Source organism: Vidua macroura, chromosome 6, assembly GCF_024509145.1.
Source record: "Vidua macroura isolate BioBank_ID:100142 chromosome 6, ASM2450914v1, whole genome shotgun sequence".
Taxonomy (NCBI): domain Eukaryota; kingdom Metazoa; phylum Chordata; class Aves; order Passeriformes; family Viduidae; genus Vidua; species Vidua macroura.
Window position 1 is genome coordinate 11,018,670 of NC_071576.1, and position 17,626 is coordinate 11,036,295.

Sequence of the window (17,626 nt, forward strand, 5' to 3'; positions counted from 1 at the left end):
ATACTTTCTGTTTTAAAATAGCACTGAGATCAGAAAGCATCCCACTTCTGTTTACAGAGTACCATTTCTCCCTCTTCCACTACTTTAAAGTCAGCTAGATGGTGTTGGAAATATACAGTACATTAAGTTTCTTGCTACAGTATAACAGAATTCTGGCTGTGAAGTAATTTAAATGTTTGAAGGTTTTTTATTCATAGCAGAAAATCATGTGACTGAGCTAAAAGAAAACTGGCAGCAATCTCCAAGCAAATGAAGGGGGTGGGGGGGGGGACACCCAAGCCAAACCATTTCATTCTCCCATAATTTCAAAATCCAATGAATAGTCTAAAGGACCTTTGTTTTGTTATCATAATTTGAGTACATCATTAATGCTGGACAGGATGGTTCCTGCAGGAAAGACCTGAGGAGCAGGGTCACCAGCAGACCAGCCCAGTGCCAAGTATGAGAACAAATGCACCAGCCAAGAACATACAATGTGAATCCATTTGACACGAAGGAAAACTGACCAGTCAAAACTCACAGTGTGCAGAAAGATCTCTTTTTGTAATATATTGTTTGCAGAACAGCTTTTCAAGAGAAGCCAATTATGGCCTCTCTATATTTTTCTATAATTTTGCACAATAACTTTTCAAACTGCAATACGGAATAAGTCCTATTGTAAGGAAAGGAAAAAGTACTTCATATCATGCTTTTCAGAAAACTTTTTTAAAAAAATAATTACTTGCACAAGAGAAAGGTTACAAATTTGAAAAGTACTTTTATTGTGTATCTTTCATAATACAATTGGTGAAATTCCTTTATTTCCATGATCAGTCAGACCTGTTTTCCCCACTGATATTTAACAAAATTAGAGTATTTAAACATGATCATGTTAATCTTTTCTAAATACCTGGGGATTTGATTTGGCTAGATTTTCTATTTTAACCCATGCTTCTTCCCGTTCCTTCAATTTTAGCTTCTCTCTGAAAAAAAAAATCATATAGAAGTAAAAGAATTCAACAAAATAAATTATTTAGTTATAGCTGTTTGAGTCTACTGTCCAAAACACTGCTGACAGGATAATTTGCATCATATCAATACCCCATGATCTCAAATCAACATTAAAAGGGAAAAACCTCAAGATTTTCTCATGAAAGCAACAAACTGGCTGATACCAGTTTATCTTTAGCACACGTACATTGTTAAAAGTAAAAATTAAAACAGAAAGTAATTTTGATCTAGGCTGAAAGCACATTTGTGTTTTATTTCTAAAATTAGAATGCTATATTGGTAAATAAGAAGTCAGTAACTAACCATGAAAAGGGCAGAGAATTTTACTTGTCAGCCCAATGGCTTCAGGTAATAGGTTAAAGGAAAAGGCACCAGAGACATTTTGAATTGAACTCGGACAGAGAAGTACCCAACACAACTATGCTCATTGTAGAGAACAGCAAGCCCAGAGGGATGACATAAATGCCTTTTTTTTTTAATAAAGTAGAAAAATTTGGGGTTTTTATGCCTAATGCAATTTGAAAATGTAAAATCTAGGGTTTGTTTTCCTTTCTTTCTTACAAATAAACATCTTCTTGCAGAGACTAGAATGATCACCTGTCTTTGAAGGCTGGTAGAATTTAAAATAATTTTGAACTAAGAGTGCTAAAAATGCTCTCAATGCACAGAGCAGATGACCCAAATGTCAAGAAAAAAAGGAAGAGCTGTTATATCCAAGCACAAACACAATTTGCCTCCAGCTCTCCATTAAATTAATTCAAGATGGGAGGTAGGAACCCTTTAACCATCCCCTTTTTCAGTTCTGATGTGGTGGGAGATTTTTTATTTTGGTTTTGTGTTGCTAGCTCATCACTCAGCATTCTGCTTTAGTTTACACTCAGAACATCACCCAAAAACGTTATAAAAATCAGAGAAAAAAAAAATTGATTTTTCATTTAAAACGGGTTCCACTTACTTACAATCAGGAAAAAGAGATTTAAGTCTTTTTTTGAAGAGCCAATGCTCATATTTTGTCATCTATAAAAACACAAACCTTAAGAATTTGATACAGTACAAGATCATTTCTTCTTGAATTCTAGTAAGGAACTTCAAAACTTGGACAAATCAATCTACATTGAGAATCTGTACTACTTCCAGTATATCATTTTAAAATAGGTGTCTAATCTGAACCACTACTTGAAAGAATCCCTGATAACTTTGAAATTTAAAATAAAATTCAAATCCAGGTGGTGTCCAGTTACTGGGCAGGTACCCATTAACTGCTTCCAGCCCCTAAAATGAGACCCAAACTTCTGACTTCTCTATCTCATTTTAGCAGGGTTCTTCCATCAAATAAAATCTGTACTAGAGACCTGCACTACAGTAGAACAACAACTTGATTTAGGTAACTTCTATAATAATATGAAGATATGCTAACACACAATGCAATGCTGAAGAATACTGGGAAAGCATTTTGGGACAAACTGAGTGACAATGTGAAAGGAAGTAACACTGGGTAAATAAAGCATGCAAAAATAAACACAGGATGTGAACTAAACTGTTCAACAGATCCTCTACAGTGGGCTCCACCATTAGCAGTATCCCTCTCAAAAACACAATTTTTAGGAAGATGGTGACCCCAGAAGTATTAGGTCTAAGCCTACATAAGACACCTTATTGTTAAGAAGATTTACAATTCACATACAACAAGAAGTTTCAGCAAGTCAATTTTCAGACTGCTGGAATCAAATGGGCAACTTCCCACTAATGACACAGTGGTTTTTCAGAGCTAAAGCACTCTGAAGAAATTACTCAAGAACAGACAGACACACTGACATGAAAACTTACTTCAGTTTTTCTGCTTTAAATTGCTGTGTGCAGTCATCGAACAGTTTTTGGTTCATCTCCATGAAGAGTTTCAGAGCATTGTATATCAAGCCATGTATTGTCCTATAAGTAAAACTTCTGGTTGAAACTCAGAGTACTTTAAACTTTGAAATCTACTTTTTCTGGTCAACAGTAGCCAATAGCCTACATAACTGGAAAATTACATCATTTCAGAATAAGTGGAAATAAAATTAATTAGTGGAAGTTTCAATTTACCCACAAGAGGCCTAACACAAGCACTAAAATTACCAACTTTGAATGCAGTTTTCCTACTCTGTAGTACTAATCATAACTTACACTTATGACATTTGAACTTCACTCTTAATACTACATGTATCAATACAGGCCTAGTTGTGAAATTTAGTACCTGACACTAATTCCATAAGGGTTAGTAGAGAAAATGCAGTATGACATTAAAGATCTTGATGTAAGTAACTTACTGGCAACTGATAAATTGAAGAAAAAAAGAGATAGTAATTAAAAGGAGTGCAAAAAAGACCCCATTCCTTTTGAAAACTGCCACACAGCAACAGCACTCAGTTCAACACAATTATGCCAGAACTTTTAAGAAATGTGTTAGAAAAATAAAGTTGAAAACATCACAAAAATTATACAAAACCAATCTGCTTTACGAGGCATTTTACAGATGAATTTACAGCTCCAGACTATAATGTACTGCTGCTCAAAAAGCAATCCGTTAAATGATTACTTTCTATTGTATATGGATACAAGTAAGAGTGCAGCTGTACTGGTAGCATGACTTTTACTCAAAATAAAATGAATGCATGACCTTGAAAGTCAGAAAAAATACCCAACAGCAACCCATATTTACTATGTACAATTGCATCATTGAATTGGAATTTTATTAACAAGTACATTATTTGTTACTGCTTGCACCCAGCGACAGAAAGCAACCACTTCAACATCACTTTATTTTCCATTTCTTTCCCAGTGTTTAATTGCAGACTGATTACTCATTCTTGGCCAGCCCATCAGCAGTCCTCAATTCACAGCTAGAGCCAGACTGGGATACTGTCACCATCCCAGCAGTTGCACAATAGCTCCAACAAAGAGGCACTTTACAATGGAACAGCTGCAGAAGGGAGCTGACCAGGATTGTTTTCATGCGTAAGTACTACGTTATTGCAGGGGAAAAAGTGAAAATAATCAATGGAGAAAGAAGAAAAAAAGCAATAAACAAAAAGAAAATAAAAAGAAAGGGAAAAATTATCTGATCTACAAGATAGTTCACTAGAATGTAGAAGAAATGCAAAATCAGCAAATACGTTAGTGATCAGAAATCAAAGTTAGTCCTTAGAAGTATCTGAACTACCAATGAATGCCAAATTTGCTCTGTATTTATAGAAGAATGTCATGGATTAGATGCACTAAAACATTCTTTCTTGTTTAATGAAAAAACAAAAAACTATCTTCCACAGTTCTTAATACTTCCTAAAAATTGACAACAATAGCCTCTTTATCCAGCAACTTCAATGTCATAGAATAAACAGCTCAACACACTCTTAAACTAGCAACTCACAGATCCAAACTCTTAAACCTACAACTACACATAAGTGAAGTAGCAGAAATTTGTACAAGTGTTTCTTACTTATTCCAATGCGTCTTTGAATTCCGGTACAAGGATGGAAACATGATGGGTAAAATCTTTGCTGCATTGTCACTAATTAAACTCATAATATATTCATTATTCCAGTAGTATAATGCTCGCTCTGCAACCTAAGAGAACATGAAAAAAGGAACACTTCTTCAATCTCTTACAGAGCAAATAACTATAACATTTGGCAAATGTAAGGGAAAGGTAAGAAAAGCTGCAAATCAGACTTGGATTTTTTAGTGCTAATGAGAGTCATGGAGCTGATGGAGAGACAGAAAAGCTGCTTTTTACCTTGCTAGGAATATGATTCAATCTATAACCCATGAACTCTGAAATTCAAGCAAAGAAATACTTTCCAAAAGAACCAGAATTTGTAGAACTTGTATTACAAGCAATGAAATGCAAACACTATACTGAAAGGGTTCAGGTACTTCTGAAAACACTGAGTTTTTCAGCTTTTTTATGGTAAGCATAACACAGAAGTGAATCATGCAACATGATTCACTCTTGAAAAGAAACGGTAAAACTAATGTTTGGATCCCTGCAACTTGACATAGAATTGAAAACTTCTTTGCAACAAATAAAATTCATTATGGTGAATAATACAAGTCTGCTTTACAAGAATTCTGGTATCATTGTACATGCAGTAAACACAGACCTGAAAGTGTGGACTGGACACACATTTGGCTAGCTGTCTGAAGAGAGGTTCCATAACTTTAACAAATTCAGATGGCTCAATAACATCTAAAATTTCTTCTAGTTCATTTAAAAACATGACTTCTTTTGGACTGTGAGTCTTTGGCCAGTATTTCAGCAGTGCCATTACCACCTGTAGAGACAAAGATAAAATAATTTCATGATAATTTCACTTTATCTTGAACTCAATTATAATGCATTAATAAGTCTGGTATTTTAAGCAGAACACAAAACTCATGATTTATTGTCCCTTGTAACAGTAATAGTAATCAGACATGGTTCAGTGTCACAGAAATAACTGTTAATAGGTCTAAACTCGCTTCTTCAGAAAACAAAGTTATACATCTATAAGACATGTTCAAAAATAATTATCAAAACACTAGAGAGAAAACCTAAGTATGAGAAAATCTAACTTAGTATGATCAAAGTGCAAACTCGCTACTACATTTTCAGGAAAATTACCTGTCACTTAATGACAACAGCTTTAAATCTCTACCTTCTTGGGGATGTAATCCAAAACTCAAGCAATTAAGTTCTATCAACATATTTTAACAAAGTACTTATTATAAATGCCTGAATTGACAGATGCCCAACTACTCTAAGTATGTTGCTCTTAAACTATTTGACTATCTTACTATAATCTTAGTCTTAACTTTCTTCATGATTAATAAATTATTTACCCAACTTGCTTACCAACCAAACCATGAAGATGCAAAACACCATTCTGTGATTCTATGATTTTTAAATATAAAAGCTGTAAGCAATATTTAATGTCATCACTGACAAGACAACTCCGAGAAATAAGTGCTTCTTTCATGTACATATTATTTAATCCTGAAAGCAGACATTATGTCCTAAATGAAGCCTTGGTTAATATGCACAGATTTTAAAAAATAAGATGTCAAAAAGTCTCATGTGACAATTTTAAGGGGATTTAAAGCATTTAAATTTGAAAGGACCAGGATATTTTGAAGAGGAACTTAGTATTTCGCTGATGCATGAGCTGAGTTTTTAAAGAAAGTTGTAATCACATACTAATTTGGTATCAAAATAGGAAACAAACCTGGTTGTATATTAGTTCTAGATTCTACTAGGAAATATGCAACATCCTTTCTGATGTCTGGAAGAAAGCTAAGAAAACAAGATGGCATACAGTACAAATGATAGAATGCCTGACATTTGCTACCTTATTAAATATTAAAACTAGAAGAGAACTCTTGCTCAGGTGCATACTTCCATTTGTTTCAAGAAATCCAGTTTCCATTTTACAATGAAAATGTTCATAATCTAATAATGTGCACTTCTGTTAGCAGCAATTTTTTAATTGATCTACTGATTAAACAGATTAGTTCTTACCTACTTGATATTGGGTGTAATGAAGCAAACCACTAGATACTATAGAGGACAGTTAAAATTATTAATCTCTGCAATTATGTGCAGCCAGACCAAAGCCTGATTTTGTCAAAGGTTGGCAGACATGAACAGGATCTGATTTAAAAGCCTTGCACCAATAGTAGCTGTGTGTCAGAAATCTGTGTTCCATCATAACATCCATCTCTCAACAGAGCACAGTTCAGGCAAGCTAATTTCTGACTAAACTGCTTCTGGATCCACCATCTCCTATCTGCTCAGCCAGAATAAAATAAACAGAATAAAATCTGTCTCTTTGTAAGACCCGTACTATTAATGTTGTTTTAATTAGTTTTGGATATTCTGAACAATTGCTGGAAAAAACTAAATTTGATAGATCAAAATGGTTAAATATTTGACTCAAATATAAACAATTACAAATAAATACTTTGTTCCCCAAACGTCCTTAAACAGTCTACAGATGTAAGGTATATTAATAATTGAAAATATGTAATAATAGCAAGATAAACTTACCGGTTCTGTAAGTGTGCTGTCCTTTTCTAAAAACTGAACTACACAGTATGCCAGCTACAGTAAAAGAAAGAGTTTTATTAATTCTCACTATGAAACTGAACACATTTTGAAGTCACTAGCATAAGTCAAGAATAATTTTGAATGCTTCAAATAAAATGCAAATTTATTCTGTACTTTAAAAAGTCTAAAATTTAAAACCCTCTTTGGCAGACAACTTAAACAGAAGGGTAAATAGGCTTTAGGAATTCTTTCTAAACTTTGCAAGTCTGTCCTCACCTTTTTCTGTGTTATAATATAGATACATATGACCGTATTTTCTTTTTAGATCTAGTACTTTAAATTTCATCACATTTAATCTTTTTAAATACAAGACCTAAAAATCATGACCCTGTCCTCTAAAGTGCTTTCCACTCACTAACATTTTGGTGTCGCATACTGATTTAGTAAGTATTTTCTATTTCATAACCGAAGTTAGACGAAAGTGCATTGAACAACTGTAAATCTTGGGATTTTTTAATGTATCAGAACTAATGATAACTTTGCTTATCAATGTAAGCTGATGCAACCTGAGGCTTAATTACAGTATTTACCAACTGCAATGCTGAGAATGAGACTGTCCACCTGTGTCTAAATGGTGAAGTATTACATCCCTTTCACTCCACAGACCAACAATCCCAAAGTAACTGGGGAGATCACTTCTCATCTCACAGACTGTTTAACCATCTTCCTAAAGTCTCTCCATTTACTGAAGTTCAGCTGATAACCCAATTCCTTTCCCTTTTTTGATGATTTCCTACCAGGAATGCCCCACAGTAATTTGAGGAATGCACCGAGATGACTACAGCTGATGCTCTTCCCTATTCTAAAGTAAATTTGATTTAACACAAAAATTAACTTTCTCTGTGTATGTCCTTAGCAGCAAATCCTTTTAACTGCCACTGTTTCAACATGAATTTTAATGCAGCTACTCTGGTGTTTCACACTCTAAACTCACTTGAAGTACTTTTACATTTCACTCAGTAGGACATGTAAGGGAGGCATCCCTATGTCACTACCCTGTTTTTACTGATGCTGAACAGCAATGCAAGTCAGCTGAAGGTTTTGGAGAATTAGTTTGTGATTTAAGGGGAACGGATAAAGAACAAATATGTCTCAGGTCAGTAGAAAATTTGATGATTACAGATATCTGTTCTAACTGAGATACAAAAGGTCTTGCTGGTCACACTCCAATATGTTTTGTCCGTGGCATTAGAAAATCAAAAATAGATTTTGAAATGGGAGGCATTTTATTCTGTTACTTCAAAGGCAACTGATGGAAGCCACTGAAGACAAGATCCAAAGCAAATGCTTATAAGCATCTCTCACTGCTAGAGAACTGTAATTATAGAAAAGGTATTCTTAAAAATACAAGTCGATTTTATTTGAATAAATGGTACTTAGAATTCCAGAGTACTCAAACTACACAGTAAATATTGAATTTTCAAATTAAAAACCCAAAAGCTGTGTAACAATCTCTCACAGAAAATTTCAGCTCATCATGACAATACTCTATTTTCTCTCACACTATATGATTTCTCACTCCTCTAGAAATTCTGAATGGAACTAAATTTAGCACAGACAAAATATGGATGGATTAAAAGCACGATACAACTCAGAAGCCCCCTCTTTTCTGTGTACTTCTAAAAGGATCTATTGAATTAAATAATGATGTCCTTGTAAATTCCCAATTCCTTTCAAAACACCAACAAACTGAATTCAGCTGAATTGCTTCATGTAATTTAAAATAAAGTGTTTATATATAACGTTCATTAAAACCATACTTTTCTGAAATTTTTCATGTCTAAACATTACAGACAAGAAGAGAAACAAAAAATCCTGTGTGGATAAATACTAAGAACTCCCACATTAACCAACTACTGTATATATGTTTCAACTATAAACACTACAGTGCTTGTAAAAAGGGTATTATTGTGTACACACATGTTTAATTTTTCTATCAACAAGTGAAGCATTATAGGCGTATGTGTTAAGTACTTTCCCCCAGGCCAGTTAGCAAAGACGTTTCAGTGATTAGAACTGAATTTACAGCAGACTTACTCAAGTCCCCCAACCTCTTCAAGCAAGCTTACTTAAACACTAGTATGAAGAACACCAAGTAAAATTTACCTGTGGATGGTAGACACTGAGTGATTTCACTTTGTGCAATGGTAACAAAACCTTCAATAGGAATATTTTGTGCTCTTCTTTTAATGGTAAGGCAAATCCATTGATTATGCTGCCAGGGAAAAAATTTAAAAATAAAGATCAGTAGTGATATAGAAGTTTGCACTAATGTACAGGATATACAAAAATCTTGGGCTTGTTTTCTAATATTTACAAATGAATAGAATAGACAAATCAATCTCTGTCCATACCTTAACCAAGTTTTTTCAGAAGTCTCAAATTCTTCCAAGCTGCACACAACTATACCTACAGTTCAGACTTCACCCTTCACTATGAACTACTCACTGTTTCAAAGCTTTGAATACACATCACTCCAGCTTCTTCACGGTATTAACAAGTGAAACAGAGACTGGATGTACAAGAGGCAATCCAGGACAGAAGACAAGTCAAAACATGACTTCTACTTAACTATTATTATTTCTGCAAGGCCCTAGAGTACAGCCAAACAGCATATCCCAGCACAAGATATCCCAGTTACAGCTGAGTGCAGATGTAGCTCAGTACTGGGTCAATGGCACCTTTACCTAAATCAAGAAGCTCTGCATCAACAACATGCTTGGTGAAAATTCTTAATGGACTGGATGAATAACCAATACAGAACACTTCCAGCACAGAAGCCTCATGAAGCTACGAGAAATTTTGATTGGAATCCTGAGGGGGTAAAAAATCCCCAAACCAATCTGACAATGTCACTTAAATTTGCAATACTTAAAGCCAACTTAACAGAACCAAGAATGAAAAAGCTGGTGACTCAATAACAGTTTAGAAGATTTAGCTCCATGTTCTAGTACTTAAACTTCATAGTTTTCATTATAAGTTTTGATGAGCATTACTTGAGTATAGTGAGTTGAAGTAATGATGGACATGTCTTTAATCACTGAACATTTAACTGAAAATTAAAGAACCATTCTGGGCAGGCACATAGACCTAGGAAATTTTAAAACATCTTTCCAATTTCAACAGCCTTCTGGGCTGTATTAGAAAAAGCACTGCCAGTAAGTTGAGGTGAGTCAGTGATCCTACACCTCTGCTCAGCCCTAATGAGACATCTGGTGTTTGTGTGCAGGACAAGAAGGACGCAGGCGCAGTGGAAGGAGTCCAGTAAAGTGCAATGAAGAGGCTGGAGCATCTGACATACACAGAGAGGCTGAAAAAGCTGTTTGAAGCAGAGAATACTCAGGGGGATCTCACCCATGTGTGTAAATACATGAAGGGATGGTGTGAAGAGTCAGACTCTTAGTGATGTGCATTGAAAGGGCAAGAGACAAATGGAAAGATGGGACATTTAATTCAAGGACAAGAAAAAAACCCTTTTTATTGTGAGTGTGGTCAAATGTGGGAACCCACTGCCCAGAAAGACTGTGGAGGTCTTCATCCCTGGAGAGATACAAAGCCTGACCAGACATAACCCTGAGCAACCTGCTCCTGCTCATCTGTTACTTTCATGTGCAAAGATATGGAAACACCATAAAGTAATCCTGAGCTTTTGCAGTGTATTGTATAAAAAACTGCCAAAGGCTTGCACGTGGATTACGGAAATCAGTTAATAAAAAACTCATTAGTTTCAATGAGGCTATCAGCTTTAAATTGTAAAATTTTAGTGTCAAAGGCTTACAGATACATCACTGAAGACTTAAGAAATTATGGGATTAGCAAAATGAGGTTTCTGAAGTTTCATAATCTGTGCTTCCTTTGTTCACCACTATATTTTCAGTGAAGTATTTTTAATAACTTTCAACTCACTACATTTTACTGGTAGTTGTTTTACAAATAGTGTTAATTACAAGGATCTTAAGCAGAAAATAAAACGTAAAAAATAGGATTACGAAAATTGTCATGTCCCAAAACATTTTCACAAGGTTCAAGTTTCTCCTGTGTTTCTACAACCTTACACAAAACCCCCTTTATTTTTGAAGTCCACTCTTAAAACGAAATGAATTTAATGAAACAAAACCTACAACTTACCTTCCCAGTATTTCCAGTAATTCTGCTATGCCATTGTGATGTTCTGTTTCATAAATAAATCTAAATAAATGAAACACTTTATTGGTTTACTGCTGAAGAGAGATACAAATCTAATACCAAGATTCCCGTCTATCATTACAGGTAGCCTTGACCCCAAATATTTCAATCCCTCAGTAAAAGGAAAGCAGAGACACATAGTGGAAAAGAAACTTTGTGGAAAAAAAAAATCAGTAGCACACCCAGCTGCTTTCAAGCTTCACACCTGCTTGCTCTTTTCTCCCACATTTAACAAAGCAGCCTACACTAAAGCTTTTCCCAATACTCATATTTTATGCCATTTTAATAATGCAAAACTGAACACAGCAAATAACACTTTAAATATTAAAATAACACAAGAGTATCTGGCATAATTAAACACCATGACTCAACCTGCTATAGCAAATGCAAGCACAAGGTGTTCATACAGTTACTGCTTCTGGATGTAAAAAGCTTTTTGGCATTACAGATCTCTGTGCATACAAAAGGCTTGTAATAAACAAAGAAGTCACTTTTTCCTGAATCTTCTAAAGAAGAGCACTGTAATTTACTAGGCAATCACCTTTCAGCCTCCTTCATCTGAGAGTAAATTTATTGACAAAGTTCTATGCACGGCTTCAGGTAATTTGCAGAGTTACAAACATTTACACTTAGGAGAAAAAAATTCCACTAATTTGAAAGCATTTTTTTAATTTGGAAATTTGTCATAGGCTGACGTATTAAAAGCTACTTTTAATCCAGAATATTTGAAGCAATAGTTTTTAATTCTTAAAGATCCTTTCCATATAATTCAGGATATAATTCCAAGCAAAATTAAACACACTGATGCAAAGAGGTTTAGATTGACATACAGGTTTCATAATTTAAAAAAAATTAGTATTTTACTTCAGGGAAAAAAAAAAAAAGAAAAAATTCAAACAGGCATCAGAATCTTGCATTCACACTGGATGGAACAGCAGTAAAAACACATTTCCGAAGACCTTTGGTAATACAGTGGTTTGTATCGGTGATAATGCTACACTTCATTCTACGGCACCAACAAAATATTTCACAAGAGCTCAACTACACATGTCAATTCTGAGGAAAGAAGAAGCAACAGACATGCTCCTTTAAGCAAATTACAGATCTCTCAGTCATTCAATTTCAGCCCATTTTCTGCATTATAAAGAACTATACATTATTAAGGCATTATTGTAATACAAACACTACTACCCCCCCCCCAAAAAAAGCCTCCCACAAAGATATCAAACCACCCACTAAATCACACACTAACTCAAATTTCAGCTGCCAGATATATGCCATAGGCAACACTATCCTAATTTAAATCCAGATTTAAATCCCAGAGTGGTATTATTATTAGATGTAGCAATATTGAATATAAACATATTAAGAATTTCAAATATTGCTAGCAGTGTCTTGGAGTGTTTTAATTGCATATCTGATCACATGTACCATAATACAAAGATGCTGACATACCTATAAAATATATTATTAATTTGTTTCCGGATGTAAGCTCTTAAGCCTAAGAATTTCCCATATATTCTGTGTAGAGTTGTTTTAAGAAAATCTCTTTCACGAGGATCTTCACTGTCAAAGAGCTCTAAAAGCTGCAAAGAGGGAAAAAAGATGCACTTTAACTAAATCTAATGCATTGTAAAAATAATTTAGAGCTTGAAGTTAAAAAAAATCTTTTTTTACCTCACCTGTAATACAAACTTCTGATCAATATATTTCTTAGCTATGTTAGGTTGAAAATCTGGAGATTCTAAAAACCTTAAGAAAAATTCATAAACAAGCTGGAAAAAATAAACAACAAAAAATCCAGTATTAGTCTTTTAAACAAGAACCATTTTATAAGCATCACATTACTAAAATTGCTGATTAGTTGCTCAGAACTGAAAAATGTTTTTAGTTATATTTATGCATATAACACATAGTAAAAGCTTTGCTCTTGCTCTCCTGACAAATTACAGAACTTGAGGTTATTTAAACTGCAGAAATTCTGCTGAGCTCCATCTCTACATTTTACTCAAGTGACACACAGTTATCTAATATTTATCATGCCCAGAAGTCCATGATCTAAGAAGTCTCTGTTCTCCTCTGTTTGTCACGGTACCTCTGAAAGCTAAAGCTGTGCCAGAGCCAGATCAAAGCACTCACAGTGACAAACAGAAGCTCATTTAAAATCTCAGTAGTTCCATCTCTATCTCAAGAAACAATGAGCCTTTAACCTGTAACAACTGATTTTTTTTTAAAAAAAAATATTTTCAGTTTTAATTCAAGAAACATATTTTTAAAATTACATAGAAAAGTAATTGTTTTGAGATAAACACATAACCTAAACAATTTAGAATAGATCAATGAATTTCATGTCAAAATTCTGTTACAGACTGTGATGTCTCAGCCTCCATGAAGTACCTGTAGATGAGGCCATGCAGCTTCTAAGGTTGGTTCATCTTCCTCTGGATCAAATTCTGCTCCCGTTGGATTGGAAGATGGTGGTAATGTTCGAAACATATTAACTGCAAACTGAAATTACATATGCCTTTAAGAACTCTGAAACAACTGAATGACTGAAAAAAAGAATTCCAAGATGGTTTTGACTAAGAATTCTTTACATTAACATTTGCAAAAATACAAGCTATATAATGCAGTATTTTAAACAATGAGGAACATTCATACTTCTTTAAATAGTTTTAACTTGGAGAACACTTTTCTATGCAGTAAGTACTCTTTGAAGCACAGAACTACTGTCAGGATGTGTTTTGTGAGGATACTGCTCTGATCTCTCTACACACAGACATGTATGTAAGCAAACCTATGTAAATGGTTTACACAAACATTTTTATATATACACACTTCATAAGGCCTTGCAGCAACCTGCAAAAGTGTAGGTCAGAAGTAGAGATGCAAACTAAAGATAACTCACACCTGTTCTTCTCTGTAAAATACTAGTTTCATTTCACATATTGGCTACACACATATGGGAACACTTCAAAACCAAATTCCACAACACCAACCTCCCCAGTGGTATTTCTCTTAAACCATACTGACATTACACAGTACTGAGGGGGGAGAAATACATACTGTAGTCCTTTTAATATTTACATTCTGAACTCCCTGAAAAATATTTAGCATACTCATGGAAGTGGACCAATCTACAAACATGAATTACTTTTCAAGTTGTTGATACATATGTATTTTAGTGCTTCCAAGTGCTTGTCTACATATAAGGGCCAAGGACCACGTGTATGTGCTGTTTTGCCATCTCACATCTGACAGATGGCTGAGCAGACAGTGGGAGGCAGTATCAAACTGCATCAGCTAAATCTGCAAGACTTACATTATATTCCCATGAGGGAAAAGTCATCCTGATGCTCTGTTTTTCTGCATAATATTCCTTCATTCAAGGAACTGAGATACAGGTCTGATACACACCAAGACCGACATGGCAGAGAAATTAATACTGCAGAGAATTAAAACTAAAGCGGATATATATTTATGTTCCCCTTTTTAAAAGCAAGGACATCAAGTGATTAGCCACCTCTGACCTTTGATTTAAAAATATGGTGAAAATTTGCAATAATCAGCAAAGACCAGACTTGAAATTTAAAACTTGCTAAGGTTGTTAAACAAATGGAAGAATAAGCTTATCTAAAGAATTCTTAAAGTCTCAGGCTCTCACTATAAAAAAGAACATCTGGGTCATGTCAGGTGTTAGCAACCAAGTTTTGTACTTTGTATTTTTGAAAACAGAAAATAGATTAAAAACCTAGAGAGTGTTTTTTCCATGAGAAATGGAACCTCAGTTCAGTGGTAACATCAGTGAAGTCTGATGTTATCTGTATTACATTTTATATCCTTGACCAACAGAATACAAAACTGCTCAAATAGAGCAGCAGGATCTTGAATTGAAAGCACAAACCTGAAACTCACTTGTCTCCCCTACTGAGGTTTGAGAACATTTACAAAGAATTAGTATCAGTGAGTCCTTTACCCATCAAATGGCTGATCTTTTTGCTAACTTCTCATCTTTTGACCAAACAGACAAGATACAATCTGCAAAGCCTGATCTCCTCTAAGGCAAATTTCCCACAGAAGTACAAATAAACACAGCATAACTGAAAATCATTCCCCTCCCCAGCTCCTCTTCCCACCAACAAAATTCCACAAGCCCCCCAAAACTTAAGAAATTAGTCTCTTTATGAACGTTGGTCTAGTGTGCCAAAATTCTGTCAGAGCTGCCAGCACTAACAACACTTGACTTCAAAGGACATAACAGGAGGATGGGAAATAAAAAAGGAAAAGAAAACAACCCATATTTTTATCAGTTCAGGGGCTTTTGCTGCAATGGCAGTCATGAACCCTGCTTTTCTTCATATAATATGAGAATATTTTCAAGCAAGTAGGCATCAGAGATACTACACATTTTCTCCTCCCTTCTGCTGAGCAGCCTGAGTGAAGCTTGATGTGAACAGCTCTGAATGAAGGGGCACAAACTCAAAGTCTGTGCCTTCTGTATTCATATGAAGAAAGACAACCTTACAGTTAATAGAGCAACAAGCAGCACACTCCTATTCACAGCAGTCCCTCTTATTCTAGAGCAAAGATAGAGAACACCACACCTACAATGCCCCTTTGAACACAAAACCAAAAAAACCAACCAAACAAAAAACCAACAAAACCTCGAGCTCATAGGTATAACTGAGTATGTAGTTTTAATAATGCATGAAAAGTTGCACTGAAAACCACATCAGTTGCTGAATAAAATTAGATCTGCTCCTATATATAGTATCAATTAAAAAAAAATAGCACTACCCTATGTGCTAATGCACAACAGAATATTCTCATAAAGCCTTGCTTTCTGCTAAAGCCAAGCTAAAAAAAAAAAAAAAAAGCATAAATTATTTTCTAAGTCAGAATCTGCAATGGATGCTTTTCATCACAAAACCCTGAATACATTGTGTCCATTTACAAAATTTACTCAGACATTTGCCTACAAATTCTCTTTTGAGAAGAGGCACTTAACTATATTACACCTAGGAGATAGAACTTGTATTAACAAGCAGTTAATAAAATATTTCCTTTTTCATCACATCTTTGCTTAGAAATATAAAATGAATTTGAAGGACATATCAGCTGGCTCTTTGAGGAAGAAAGGAAAAATAGTCTTGAATCCACTCTGAAAAAGAACATTAAATCAATTTTAGAAATTAATTACTCATATCTCTTTAAAAAAAAGACTTAGGCTTAACCCTAAATTATTAGCTAAGCCACTAGATTAATACATAGCTTAAAGAAAAGATCTTACTATAATTTAGTCCAGGACACCTAAAGTGAAAAAAAAAAAAAAAAGAAGGGTGGATAGACATAACATGAGCATTAAGACTATAAAGAATAAAGAAAAATGAGATTATAAGCTAAATGTTTATTTTGCCAGAGAGAAAGACTGTTTGAAGCTATGGAAAAGGAAACATTATTTTAATTCTGGTAAACAGATAACAGAAATTCATTGCCCTAAGTGATTGCCCTAAATAATAATTTAATAACAGCAAACTGAACTTGGACACACACACATATAGAGCAAGTACACGTGTACATACACAAACAAGTAACCTCCAAGCTGTGAAATCTGGCAAAATGGCATAGCAAAATCCTAATTTTCCCGCCAACTCCACAAACTTTCCAAACTGAGAACCATTCTCAAATCTGAATATTTCTTGATCCTCATAACTTTATTGAAAATTCCTTACTAATATAATTCAGTGGCACTAGCAGCACATAACTTATCAATGTTTCTTGTTTTAAAGTACATGAAGACATTACATTTATTTTCTTTAAAATCTCCACAATCAATTCAGATATATGTCTAGAATTCAGCAAATGTACATGACAATCTACACATATATGCCTGAAGGAAAGATCATAACACTACTGGAGAAAGAACACAGTTGTTTCAACAAATGACCAAAGGAAAAAAAACCTACTTATCTCAATTTAACCTCAAAATACCAGTCCAGGTGCCTTCACTGACATGTCTCTCAGAGTGCTGTGTAAAACCCATGCAAGGAAACCCCATACCCTTTAGACCTTTGCAGACAAAAAGCATTTTAAAGTCACCAAAAGCATTTTGAACACTGCATGCTACGAGCAACACACTGGCAACCAAGACAGCAGCCAAATTCTGCTGCAAGATTTCAGTTCAACTGACCAAACTGCAGACTGGGTTACCATTGGGTACATCTGAAAACAAAGAAAGTATACATTCTCCTTAGCCAAATGTACTCTGGCCATAACTGGTGTAGGAAGGTAATGCAGGCATAGAAAGCACAAGCGATGAACTATGGGCAG

At 34.6% G+C, this 17,626-nt stretch overlaps 1 protein-coding gene across 2 annotated transcripts in view; it reads right to left on the minus strand.

The window, feature by feature from the left end:
• Positions 1-17,626, minus strand: part of PPP2R5C (protein phosphatase 2 regulatory subunit B'gamma) — a 75,113-nt gene that overhangs the window by 7,236 nt on the left and 50,251 nt on the right. For both annotated transcript variants that reach the window (XM_053979764.1, XM_053979765.1), the window contains 10 exons: positions 13,694-13,804; positions 12,979-13,071; positions 12,752-12,882; positions 11,240-11,299; positions 9,218-9,326; positions 7,052-7,105; positions 5,130-5,300; positions 4,466-4,593; positions 2,818-2,919; positions 890-962 (listed from right to left, as the gene is read on the minus strand). In XM_053979764.1, coding sequence (XP_053835739.1) covers positions 890-962; positions 2,818-2,919; positions 4,466-4,593; positions 5,130-5,300; positions 7,052-7,105; positions 9,218-9,326; positions 11,240-11,299; positions 12,752-12,882; positions 12,979-13,071; positions 13,694-13,804 — 1,032 coding nt within the window. The remainder of the gene's footprint in view (positions 1-889; positions 963-2,817; positions 2,920-4,465; positions 4,594-5,129; positions 5,301-7,051; positions 7,106-9,217; positions 9,327-11,239; positions 11,300-12,751; positions 12,883-12,978; positions 13,072-13,693; positions 13,805-17,626) is intronic.